This window comes from Telmatherina bonti (genome assembly GCF_933228915.1).
Source record: "Telmatherina bonti genome assembly, chromosome: 11".
Lineage (NCBI taxonomy): Eukaryota > Metazoa > Chordata > Actinopteri > Atheriniformes > Telmatherinidae > Telmatherina > Telmatherina bonti.
Genome location: NC_136629.1, coordinates 32661186 through 32675580, shown reverse-complemented (window position 1 = coordinate 32675580; position 14395 = coordinate 32661186). Strand labels below are relative to the sequence as shown.

At 36.5% G+C, this 14395-nt stretch overlaps 1 protein-coding gene across 1 annotated transcript; it reads left to right on the top strand.

The window, feature by feature from the left end:
• Positions 1-1039: 1039 nt before the first annotated feature.
• Positions 1040-14190, top strand: LOC306762384 (transmembrane protein 26-like; the record flags this gene model as incomplete). Its single annotated transcript, XM_079248827.1, has 6 exons — positions 1040-1230; positions 3299-3395; positions 3584-3673; positions 6615-6823; positions 7845-7924; positions 13895-14190. The coding sequence occupies 6 exons, from the start codon at positions 1040-1042 to the stop codon at positions 14188-14190; spliced, it is 963 nt and encodes a 320-aa protein (XP_079104953.1).
• Positions 14191-14395: the final 205 nt, after the last annotated feature.

Genomic DNA, 14395 nt, shown 5'->3' with positions numbered 1-14395 from the left:
ACCTATCTTTATAAGGTGGTTTCAAAAAGCTTTTTACATATTTAACAGTTTACCACAGTAGTTTAAAGTATTTATAAGAATTAAACTATCAACACTGGCTCCAACATTACAATATTAAAAGAGTCACTGACAATAATCCAGCGGTACAAAAGCTTTGCTATGTCACAGACTTTGATATCTACTTAACCCTTTAACTGTCACACTAACAAAAAGGCTGAAGAAAATGTTTCTCTGTGTTTTTTTCATTTTTTTTTGGACAAGAATAAACAGAATACGTTTTTTTTTTTTAAACAAATGGTTGAGACATTAGGAAGTTAATAATAATATAACAACAGGAAAATGGTTTAAATTTAAAACAGTAGTGTTAGTTCGGGTTTTACATACCCAAATTACTTGGTAGAGATGCTTCAGCAGGTTTATTTCCAAAATTATTTAAAGAAATTCATCCAAGTCACTTCAAATTTACCTCCAGCAAATGGTAGACCAGGACCTGAAAGGGTTAAGTTGTCTAACTTTGTTTTTAGTGGTAAAGTAGGCCTAATATATTGGCTTGGTCTAAGAGGTCTTAAATGCTTTTTTTTTTTTTTTTAAATGTCATTTCCTTGTGCTGTTGACATGTAAAAGGGTCCTAAATGGCTCCATTGAGGAACACTTGATGCATTTGCGGTGAGGACAGCAGAGGACGTACTTTCTTCATGATGCTCTTTCAGGGGAAACGGCTAACAGTTTGTGGTCATTTTAAGAAGTCATCCATAAATCACAGTGCATACAACAAAAAGAATGCAAAAAACAAAGTAATGAATAAATAATAACAATGACCTTTCTGACACAGCTTCCATTGTTTTTAATGCCTTCTGTCCGCTCTGACGCCGCATTATCTGATCCACTGTTGGGACAAAAAAAAAAAAAAAAAAGCTTAAGGCGGGACTTAAAGTTTATGGGTCTCTTTTGAATTTATTTTCTGTGGCAGTGTGGGAGAAACTGTCACCGGCTGCGTGGAATCTGAACCTCCCGGATAAACTGCAGCTGCGCCGGCGTGATGAATCTCTTTAAGTTTATCAGCGCGATCGTAACTAGAGTTTTATTTATCCTGGTCTCTTTGATCGGACTCTTAAGAGTAACATGGGTGAAGCAAGATCGCAATTACTGGTTGCTGACTCTCCTCCTTTTGCCTCTCATTATTGAAATGATAATAACTCTGAAGCGGCGGCAGGGACAGGATTACAAATGGTAAGAACCTGGGCACGCTTCTTTTTAAAAGTCTTCTAACACTGGAATCATACCTGAGGATGATCACGTCTCCTAAAACTAATATCAACTGTCTTGTTAGCTCATTTAATCGTCTGACAGATTTACAACATAAAAATGATTACTGTCGCCCTCCTCCCCAAACTGTATCCCTTCCCCCCACTTCCCTGTGCAGCCTGCATCCTGCTTGTCCCTCTGCAGACATTGTCCTGGGACAGCAAGGATGGTCCGGTACCCCTAAACTCTCACTGCAGGAAACTAATCTCTCTAGAGTTTTCCTTCATGCATTGATGAGTTTCCATTTTATCTAACAATACATCCATCTTAACACAGTTGTGCATGCAACAAAACAAAAGTTTATGTCCATCACAGTGCAAAAAGCAATGTGGACTTAATTTATTTTGTTGTCCTATTTAATTGAGGTACATATAAAGCACAGAAACATTGGTTTTTGCGGTATATCAAAGGGGCTGGCAAAGTGATTATATAACCTATGTACTGCTAAAATGATTATTAGACTTTTATTTATATGTACTAAAAGGCAAGGCAAACTGATTTGTACAGCACAGTTAATGTACAAGACAATTAGCAGGGGCGGACTAAAAGTGAAGATGCCCCTGGGCCCTGAGTGTCTCATAGGCCCCCTTGCACTGCAACATTGTGAAAATTGTGAATGATACTCTGTTAAATGACATTTCTAACATCTCTCAGCCAGTGGTACAAATAGAAATACACTAGACACTGTGCTGTAACTATCTGGCTTTTACTGTATGTACATTTTGTTTTATTTCCATCAGGCAGGGTAAGTTTCACACTTTCCATTACTCAATCACAAACACACTCTCACACCCATTATTGTTTTATTCATGTGTCTGTCCTCCTCACCTTTCTATGTCTTTTGGTGCTTGTCTCTCTGTTGTTCATTTAAAAATGATGGGTAGCGGGCGGGGCCGAGGGGCAAGTTACCTTGGGCAAGTTACCATGGTTTCCACAATCAGACCTGACCAATCAAATAACCCTGTTAAGGTTGAAATTGTATTAGTGTGGTTTTTCTAAATTGGTTCTCGGCTCCCATATCTGAAGTTTGAAATATATATTGGTTTTCTTAAACTGCTGGCCCTACATGAGCCCCAAGTGGGCCCCTGGGCTGGTGCTCACAATTCCCATTGGATAATCTAGCCTTAAAAGTGCTTTACATTAAACTTTAAAAACATTATATATGGTTCAAAGAAATCATTTTAAAAAAAAAGTCATAAAATGCAGCAACAAATGGCAAAAATCACAATAAAATAATTAATTAAATGAAAATAATTAAAAACGAAATAAATGAAAGTTAGTGTGCAGATTTTGTACATAGGTGAATAAGAAAAGAAACATTTTTAGCCCGTATATAAAAGTGTCTACATCTGGTAAAAGTTTATTCACCACTGGAAGTTTGTTCCACTTGTTGACAGCATAAAAGTAAAATGCTACTTCTCCACGTTTAGTCTGGACTTTGGTCTGGACTAAATGAGCTGAGTCTTTGGATCTAAGAGCTTTGGTTGGTTTATATTCTCTGAACATATCAGATTAATTCTGCGCCTGAACCGTTCTTGGGGTTTGTAAATAGGGATTTTAAATTCTATCCTGTGACTAACCTGAAGCCAGTGTGAAGAGTTTAACCCGTAAAAGCCCAATAAAAACTGGTAAAAAAAAAAAAAAAAAAAGGTGAAAATCCTATTGAACTCAGTCTGATCATTGTCTTTTGCCCCTCAATGGACACCAGAAATCTGAAGATTACGCCATAATAATTTTGCCATATTACATGCTAGTAAATGGTAATATCCCTAAAACTGTTTTTTTCATTTAGTTGAAGGAACAAATAAAGTCTTTATGTTTAAAAAAAAAAACAGACTTTTTTTCATGGATCAGGTCTTAAAGGGTTAAACATTGTGTGATGTGTTAGAAGGTACTACTTTCCAAATTATTTAATCTTGGGTTAACCCCAAGAAATATGCTTAAAGTTCATACTGTCTTCAGTGCTTATGGCATGCTTTTGGTCCCATTATAGGTTTTCTCCTCCCATCTTAACATTTCTGATCAGCATCATTCCCTCCATCTGGATCCTGGAACTAGATCATCAGCTGAACACGGCCAATGAACCTGAGGTATTTTGTGCCAGAACCATATGAATGCTTGAAATAATACTCCTTCTGTTTCCAGATGTGACCTAATAATATCTGTGCTTGGGAAAGCAGCAGAATTCATTGCAATTACAGCTGCTGTTCCTTTAAATATTTCATATGCTCTCTAATGAAAGGAGTTTAAATGTGAGGCTTCTTTTATCTGTTTTCAGTGCAAAAAGCTTGACTCTTGGGATAGTTTGCGTGGGCTTGTTAATCAGAGCAGATTTGGAGAAAACCAGACGGACAGCGATTATATTAAGGTAGGAAACTGAAAACGCTGTTGATATGCCTGACTAAACAGAAATGCTAAAGTGTGAGCAAAATGATTTAGAAGTTTTACTTAGTATTTTAAGAAAAATTTCCTGATAGTGCAGAATGTATTCAAAGGAGCATATGAAGAAATGTGGCCTTTACATGATCTTGTCCATGTAACACAACAAATTAACTGGACAAATGTCAGCTTTGAGTTTGTGGGCTTTTGTTTCAGCCAAATCATGTAATTCGGAGGAAAAATGAAAACGTATTAATCCATCTGAGGTCGAGTTATTTTATTTATTTTATCTTGTTTAAATTTAAACACACACAATCAGAAAGAAACAGCTGAATATTGCACTCAACTAGGCAACAATTAATTCCAACAATCATTGAAAAAAGCTGCATCCATATTTATCTGTTTTTTTTTATTATTATAAGACTTTAAATCCTATTAAGCAAAGAGAGCAAATCTTAGGTCTGCACAAAGCAGCTATTATATTCCTAGATGTGAACTATGAGAACAGATATTTGAGATCTTAAAGGAGACATACTTGGACGTTGATGGGAGGAGTAAATTACAGACTATGTGACTGTACTCCATACAACCACCTACATCTGGGGAATCCAGATGTAGTACTTGAATAATCAGGAAATAACCAACCGGTGGGAGACACAAACAAAGACAGCTCTTGCTTAGGAAAAACCATCCTCCTGTTGTCATATCTATAAATCTGGAGGATTAAAGTGGTAAATTGTGCTACGACAGGATTAATATGGAGTTTACACAGGCACGAGAAAAGCAAAGGATATAATTTGTAAGAAAAAGATGGTTTGCTTAGCTGTTTAAGAACACATTTTCCATTACCGGAAACATGTTTGGATGCTTAAGTGGCTCTGCTGAATGTTATAAATAGTGCATTACAGAAAATTGCTGAAGTTCCTGAATACTTCAGATCAATGGCAAAGATTTTACATTTGTTGTATTTTAATATTGTTTAAGTATTATAAACAAAAAGCTTGGATTTTCACTAGTTAGATAAAAAATGACTCTTTCAGCAGCATTTGAATTATAAGAAGTTGCCTTTCTGTTTTGCTTTGTGTGCTTGAAACAGACCTGAAAATAGACATATGTACCAGCAATATTAAAAACTTGATCTATGAAAAGGGAAAAAGAGGGAAGGAAGTTGCTGTTCGAAGTTAGACAAAGCTTAGCCAGTCAGCATAAAGGTATGGGATACAGAGGTTCAGTACAGCACACAGGAGTATACAAATGCAGTGGCCTGAGACTGGATTGGTTCTTACAGATTAACAGCTTGGCGACCACCACACCCATTTAACCCAGGCAAATTAAACATATAAGAGCTGCAGGACACAGTTCCTTCATGCTGCACCACTATAACGCGTGCCACTAAAACTACTGTTTATGTTGTGTCACATAAACAAGTTACTGAATTTGTAAGACTTACAGTTTTCTACATTTAAAAAAAAGTGAATGAATCCTATTTAAAGATCATTCTTAACAATGAACTCATATGTTACAGAGTTTATTTTGGCAAATTCATCTTAGTTACAGACACCCATTGTTGTCTCAAACTAAAAAAGAGGTCCTGAAACAGTCACACACCATAGTTTTTCCTTTCTGTTTGGGGTATTTTGCCAGAAACCACAAATGTATTTCATTGACATACAGATGAAAAGTAACCAAGAACTTTATCAAGAGCTCTTGTTCTGCAATCTAGTGCAGGGATCCCCAACCATGCTCCTCAAGGACCGGTGTCCTGCAGGATTTCCAAGTTTTCCTGATGAAACACACCTGATTCAGACTCAGACAAGCTCTGCACTTGTCAACATTGATTTGAATCAGGTGTGTTGCAGTGGGGACACCTGGAAAACCTGCAGGACACCGGTCCTTGAGGACCAGGATTGGGGATCCCTGATCTAGTGTATCCGTTGGGGATATTTTTCTGTTTTTTAATTAATTTTGAAGTCATTGACTACAAAATTCAATAGTAAAACTGATTTTTTTTCCATTCAACTAGAATTGCTCAAAACCAAAATATTGCGATAAAAAACCAGTTGGAAATAACTAAATTTATTTTTAAAAAAAAAACAAAACAAAAAACTCAAATATTGCTAAAAAACTTTTTACACTCTTGAGGGGGGTTTTCAGAAGTTTTAATATAGAAATATATCAAAAAAGTGTAAACAAAACATTTTTTTCTGTATTTAAGCATCCCCGGGCATGCTATTAGGGGTCATGTGACCAGTTCATTTTTGGTAAAGATGGTGTAGTAAGCACGAAACAACACCAAAATACAGAGTTTTACAGTGAATTAAAAAGGTCAAATCATAGGAAAAATATTTTTGTTTTATGAGATTCCTGCTACATGTGGACAAGCCCTCAGCTCTATGTGGTTTGATTTGGCTTTAAGGGTTTTATTACGTTGTAGCGCCTGTTATCGGGTTTTTTTTTTCAGCACCTACTTAGCCAGGGTTCATAGAGGGCTGAGACAAGATACAAGATAAGATATCCACAGACTATAGGTCTCATTGGCCAGGAAGTGATGCCACTGGATGAGTCACATACTTTTCCAATGTAGTTGGTCTCACCGCTTGCTATTGTGTCTGGCTGCTTTCTGTTCTTCTTGAAGTTAGTCTCAGAAAAACCTCAAATATCCTCAAATATGATTTTACTTGAGTCGAGTCGATATGGGAAAACAGTGCTATTACTCACACATTTATCACTTGTAGTGAAACAACTTTATCATGATGAAAAGTGTGAAAGAGGTAGCTGTTAAACTCTTACAGATCTTTTTTTTTTAGAGACTAATGGAATTAATAGAATTAGTAGAATAAATTGAAGTAATCCAGATCCCTGCACACATGCATTCACACACATCTTTTCAGATTGTTAACTATTAATTTTTATTTTTTTCTTTTCTCCAGAAATTTAACGAAGTTTTGTCAGCTGTCTGTTCCAATGACTGGATCCTCGCTCTTCATCAGATAGTGCTCATCCTCCTCATCATGGGGAAGTGGCTCCTCCCCTTGGGAGGCGGAGTCACACGAGACGAGCTGTCTCAGCTCCTCCTAATTTTTGTTGGTACAGCGGCAGACATCCTGGAATTCACCAGTGAAACCCTGCGGGATGTGACGTGGGTGCCAGTTCTATTCTCACTTGGTTGCAAATATGTTTTTCGGCTTTCTATATGTAGCCGGAGAGGCTAATAAGCAGGGGCTTCAATAAAGAGGCCACAACAGTCAACTTGGGTCGTACCACGTCTGTTTTATTTTATAACTAAAACTCAGATAAAAGCAGATAAGAAGCAACAAGATGACAGAATGTCATGCTGAGACTGGGAGGCCAACCACTCACCATGAGGGGAGCTGGGAGTATACTAACTCAAACAAAGGGGTCTACATAAACACAACTCAAATGAAAACCACCACACCAATAACTATATACAACACATCACCCTCAAAAGTGAACTCCCAGCGTCCAAACCAGGCCGGTGGATGGCGGACCACACCAGCCTCAGCACTAGAAACAAGAAGGAAAGATGTTAAAACTCTCAAATGAAATAAGATCAATAACCTAAAAATATATCACAACTAACTAAAACAAAACGGCGGCCAGTGTTGTGCCTAAAAACCCAAACACATAAAACATGATTAAACAAATGTGGCAGACCCAAAATTACAATAAAATACAAATACCTCAGGGTCTTACACCCCTACAGTACCCTAACAATTAAAATACTAAAACTTACAAAACAATCAAACTCCCAAAGTCTCTTACCAGAGGTACAGAGGATCAAAAAGTCAGGAGAGAGCACACAGGGTTTTTAAAGACTGGAGTCCTGCAGTCGCACCTGCTGCCAATTTGTCCTTCCTCCAGTTACTCCCTTATTGGTCTGCAGCTTCTGCAGGATCCCAGTGGCCCACTGCCACATATAACATGTCTCGACTAAATGCTGATCGTTATCCTGTGTAAATAATACCCTAAATCATTTTTATTTTATTTTTTTTCTAAAAACAAAAGAAATAAGAACAACTTGAAATAAGTTAATTGCGCCATTATTTTAATTAGGTGACAATATGTCTATTCAATATTCCTAAAAGGCTTCATGTTGCATCACTGCACTGATTATTTCTTTGCCTGTTTGTATTTTGCAGAGAAGAAAGTTTCCTGTTGGTCTACATCATCTTAGCTGTGTGGACATGGAGCATGTTGCAGTTTCCCCTCCATCTGGCCGGTCAGTGTCTGTTTTTATGTTACTTAAATTTCCGTGCTTAGGAAGAAGTTATAACAGAAATGGACTATGTAAACAATGTGATTAGAGGAGAAAAAAACCCCAGTATAGTCTGGATGTCTCATTTGAGACTTAAAGTAAACACTGAAAAGTAGATCTGTTGCTTTTTTTTTTTTTTTTTTCTACAGAGTTGTCAAATTATTAACTTAAAATGTGCTTTAACTTTATGAGCTCCAAATAGGCCATAACTACTTTATCATGCAGAAACCTCTAGACTTTTAGTTCCTAATCAGATTAGAAATCCTTAGTATACTTCAGGAGTGGCGTTTGTATCAGCAATATTGGTTAAACTAATAAAAAGTATATCTAACTTTTAACTTTATTCCAAATGGCAGCATTACTTTCATATATACGCACATGTAGTTGGCAAGTTAAATCACTGCTATATCACTCAGTGACGGTGTCACCATGGCAACACGTAAATCTGGTTCCGATCAGCCGCTTTTGATGAGCAAATGAGAGAAATGCAGTATGACTTTACAACAGTTGTTTAGCATAAAAACTATATTGAAGATGAAATATTTTAGCATATTTAAAAAGTTCTGTTAAAAAGAAATAAACATTTGTTATAAAATGTTTACTGTGTGGAGTCATGGTAAAAACTTTGGATTACACAGTTTCAATGCTCTCCACTACACGTCATGGTGTTGTAGACTCCCCGTTATGCATTAAAATTGTCTTATGTACACCTCCTTGTTTTTTAATCCATACTAATTAGTGTAAACCATTATTAGTCAGAGCTAGACTATCAGATTGGGCTTTTATTTGTTTGCTTTAATTATCTGAATCTACACTGCACTCAGAAATGAAGGTAAACCCACTTTCTTAAGTTTGAGAAAGAAAGGAATGAAATTTTAGAAAAAATATATTTTTAGAAATGTTGTAGGAACAAAAACCTCCCACAAATGCTCTGAATTATTTATTGCACAACCTTATAGTTTGTTAATGGTTCCTGATAAGTGTGATGAGTATCCTTACAGTCATGATGCATTTAGGGCACTTAGCGTGAACATTTGTTTGTATCTGTTCACAAGTGCATCTTTTTATGAAGGTAAGATCCATTTAGGAGCGGTGTCTGACATTGTGATGCTACTTTATGATCATCCGCTGGCTCATGTTGTCCATTAGTTCTGGAGCTGATAGCGCTCAAACTGTTTTCAACATTATAAGAATTCCCCACATTTTCTAGGAAGCTGAGGTTGATGCTTGATCTTGACAATGAGGATTATATGATGTGAAAGTTACAAAATGATTAAAAAATTAACCTTTGTATCAGACAAACAGTGAAACAATATATCAGCAGAAAGCAATAAATAACTCATGCACTTACAGTATGTTGCAGTCTTGAGGAAGCTTAGACATCAGAATATGTGTGACTCGTCATGTTAAGGTCCAGCTGTTCTGAGTAAATCACAGTAGCAATATCTGAAAACTTTCAGTGCTTCAGATAAACAATACAAACAGTTGTCTGTGATTACTACCTATATGTGTATTATTCACAAATAATAAAATAGAACCTAACAGAACTTTAATAAATATTTTAGTGGCACTCAGATTCAAGGTCAAAAGTTTCTGCTTGCAATTATTCTTACTTACAATGTTTCATAGATGTGAATTTTTATAAAGTTTGGCAATGATCTAAAGCAGAATTTATTTGATGTTAGCTGGACTTCAGTCTCATCATTTAGGTTTCTTCTGACAAAAGAAGATTACTGAGAGAAATGACCAGGAAGTGTGAAAACAGTTGTATGATTCAAACAATATTAAGAAAAGGAACTAATAAAAATGAAAAAAAAAATGTACGAAAGCATAGAGCTGTCACCTAAATTAAAGTAAAAATGTGACCTTATCACTATATGAGGTGATAAAGTGTAAAAACATGATGTTGTCTCCACACTGCTGTCAGAGAAGGAGATGATCACCTCTGCTGTATGATCAGACTGGTTGCCACTAAATGATCTTGTCCTGGTTTACTGTCAGCTATTAATGTCTGTTAATAAATGAAAACATTTAAAAAAGTTAAAACAACTGAAACATACTGTAGATTAATGAATAACTGGAGCTGCAGCTTTTAGTTAAAATATTTAAAATGACACTTTAACTGTCTGTTTAATTTTGGCCAGGGATGTTTTCTTTTTCTTTTTTACTGTTTTAAAAGTGAAGTATATATTTTTTTTAGACATTAATATAGTTTGAGTTTATAATATTAATATCTTTTTCTATTATTTGATTTAATGATCCCTTAAAATCCATTTAACTGAAAAAAAAGTTGCTATTTGTGGTATATGTATATATATATACATATATATATATATGTATATATATATATATATATATATATATATATATATATATATATATATATATATATATATATATATATATATATATATATGTATATGTAAATGTATATATATGCCCCAATATATATCATAAAGTATTTTTAAAAAATTTAGCATAGAAACATAAAAATGCTTATGGCAAATTATTTGATGCTTTTATCATTTGTCGTGCCGACACAGCTGAGCTGGATGTTCACAGCTCTAAATAGGATTTTACATGTGAAAAGAAAAAAAGTGGACGGAAATTGAAATAAAGGTCTTGATGCTCAAATGGATTAACAGTATAGTCTTGTTTTGTAGTGGTTTTAATTGTTAGATAATACAGATTATGAACTAACTTTAATCTGGCAAAGATCAGGTTGAGGTGACTTCCCATAGTTTCTGGAGAAAGGTGAACCAAATGTGGAACGGAGAAGAGGCGAGGCGTAGCCAGCAGATTGTTGTCAAGGATTTATTAGTTAATTCTGCATGGAAACACACTAGGAATCAGTGGGGTAAACCCAGGAACGTGTACAGAAACAACATGAAATAATCGAGCAAGGAGAAAATGAATGCCAGAGGGATGTAGAGAGGGAAGCTGAATAGATCAGCTGTTGCAATGTGGGTATTAAGACCTGGTGTGAAACAAGAGCGGAAATAAACTCAACACTGTAAGGGTGAGGGCTTGATAACATGAAACACGAAGCAAGGAAACAAAAAAACAGTTACTGTGAGAAATTTAACCAGAATACAAACCATAACGTGACGTAGAAACTCAGACCACCTCGTGTGTCTGTTTGTTTTTGCATCTAACGTTACTCATATAAGCGTTTTAACAAAGGAGAAACATAATTCTCTCATGTCTCATGTTTCTTTAACAATCGAATCCAAACTACTTATTTAGGATTAAGACAAATATGATCAGGGATAAAAAAACAAAAAAACATCCTTTTTTTTTTTTTTTTTTTTTTTTGTCTTGTCCAGCATTTAAACATCCTTTTTCTGATGCCACGTGGACGGATGCCAAAGTGGGACATTTACTGATAGGAATCTTATGGATTTCTATATGCCTCTGATTAAGAGGAAGTTCAGATGAGATAAACAGGAAGAGAGGAAGATGGCATGTCAGAGATAATAAGTGACTTTAAGGTGGACAAAAGCTACCGTGGAGTTCGAAAGGACTGCAATCAAGTGTGCAAAAGTTGACTCATAAGTGAGCTCAGAACTGTGGCTGATCCCACGGGAAAGGCAGTTAGAGCAGAGGTGTCCAGTTCCGGTCCTCAAGGGCTACAATCCTGCAGGTTTTCCATGTATCCTTGCTCTAACACACCTTTGTCAAATTAATCGGTCACTATGCAGAACGTCATTGGCTGTTGGATCCATTTAATGGAAGCCATGTGTGTTGGAATAGGAATACATGGAAAACCTGCAGGACAGCGGCCCTTGAGGACCGACTTTGGATACTCCTCGGTTAAAACAACAAATGATTTCTCTCTTCAGAATACTATCAAATAATATTGTCCTGACCTTAAAAGCATTTTTTTCTTTCACTGACAAGTCTTGCAGCTTTCATATTGGAATCAAAACTCTTGTAGGATATGATATATGAAAAACCTGCAGGAACGCGGCGCTCAAGGACGGACTTTGGACACCCCTTTTTAGTAGCAATAACATAACTTTCATTTGATATCAAGTTGTACTGCATTTAGTCAATGAAGCTAATAATGGTTAGACGAAAAACCAGATCTGAAGTTGAAATCAGATTTTAAGTGTCCGTAAAGTTTTTGGCCAATCAGAGAAGAGCTGCTATGGTATCAAGCTTGTCCAGACTATAGCGGCCTCACGCTTATGGGCTCAACACACTGGAGGGTGACAAATGACAGCGACAGCTCTCAGATCGCTTGTCTGCAAGAAATCTTAATGTTTATGATTGGCTATTGGAGGGTATTTTGGTATTTTTGAAGCAGTATGTGGCAGATAAATCATCAAGGAGGAAAAGTCTGAAAATTTTGCTTGAAATTCTGCTGTTAACTCTGAGAAAAAGACAATCCTGCGTTCATCCTGTTTTAAAAACAAGAAGACGAGACGAGACGAGACGAGATGAGATGAGATGAAATAAGATGAGATGAGATGAGATAATATAAGATAAGAAAGCATTTATTGTCTTTATATGTCAGTTCAAATACAGTTAAAAACATGAGAAAAAACACACATGAAAATAAATAACTAACATTCTAACAGAAGACATTGCACTCTGCTGTCAATGTGGTGTATTAGCAAGAACTTGAGTTCAGAATAGCAACAGCTTTGGGTAAAAAAGCTGTCTCTAAGTCTATTAGTTTTGGTGCGTATTGACCGGTAGCGCCTGCCTGAGGGCAGCAGGTCGAAAAGATGAAAGCTAGGATGTGTTATGAAGGAAACAACCTTTTGAATATCATTTATTATCAGATCTTAAGCCTGATCCAGAAAAAATCATGTTCTACTTGGTCACTAAAACCCTCACTGGTTGTCAACAAAAGATGAACACTTTTTAACTTTGTGTTGTGTCACAAGCCCCTGTGTGCACGTCTACATGAGTAAGGGTGAAATTTTGCGTGTACAAATGTCGCTTGTCGCTTGGCTGAAGGGGAGCAGCGATTTCCATAGGAAGTTCCAAAGCAAATAAATGAAGAGAGGACGTTGGCCCCCGTGTGTTGAGCTCTTTACAGTTTATTAATGTCATATTACATGGTAACTTTCTTGATGTCATTTGAAGTTGAACAAGATCTTGAGAAGCATCAAACGTCATACTAAGACATGACTTTACATTTCTGAAGTGCATTAAATGTTGCAGTTCATCCATTGACCCCATAAGAGGCAGCAATCACTTCAAACGGACTTCTCACAGGACCACCTAAAACAATAAAATCCTCTGTTTTCTCTAAACGCAGCTGTTCTAAACCTTTACTTTGCACTGTTACCAACTTGGCACACAGAGTAAGAAACAGGAGAGGAGTTCACACATTGAAAAAATTTTATAAACAATGTACTTTAAAGAAATTAACCCAAAACAAACAACAAGTAGGGTATGGACATATTAAATATCAGCAGTGAAATGCCATGAATGGTTGAGTGACATTGTGTATGATGTCGTAAAAGGATTGAAACTAAAATCTTAAGGAATCATAGTTACCAAGATTGGAGAAAATGGCTGTCCAGCATGAGAAAGTATGTCTGGCCAAAGTTTGCAGGTGCACCACATTTTCCACAGATCACTAACAAACACAAAAACAAAACATAGATGACAGGCCATCACAGTACCACCAGACACTTTCTGACACTGTGTGGCTGCAGGCTGTCTTCCACTTTCTGAAAACAGAGTTTGGCACGAGTGGCTACAGTACGTTACAAATCTCTGCTTACACACACCACCGCCCTCTTGAAAAAGTAAAAGTCTTTTTTCTATAAAGGGAAAAATGTTTGTCTGTCTTTCAAGCTAAATGTCAACAACACATTTTCTGAAATATTCTCCTGAGTAGTTTCACAAATATAATGTTTTCTGTCCTTGCTGACACAAATGACCAGTGTTTCTTTGTCTTTTTCCTTTTAATAGTGGTGAATTCTGCTTCAGACAGTGAGGGTGATGTGAGCTCCCGGGAGGACACACTATTGGCGAGACACAGCACGGACATATGGAACGTCGTGGAGGCCCTGTTTATCCAGGACGGCCCATTTCTTGTGGTCAGACTCACTGTCATGATCCACTTCAATGTCTTCCACCAGATGCTTGCTTTCTTTGCTTTCAAGAACTTCTTAGTGGTCATACTGAATTTGTACAGGTTGGTTGTTATATGTCAGGACTTCAGACCTTCCAGCCATGAGCCTGTGAGTAGCAGCTCCGTCCCATAAGCCGGGAAAAGTCATGGAATTCCCAAAGATGGAAAGGTGCCACACTCAAAATGCTATAGAAATGGACTTTTGTTGGTCCAGGAGAAAAAATGAAGTTGGAGTTTTACATCTTACTGACAGCAACAATGTGAAATCGGCTAATTCGAGTGGGTGTTTTCTGTGAAAAATATCCTGGGATGGTCACATGTACTGTAAGATTCTGCAC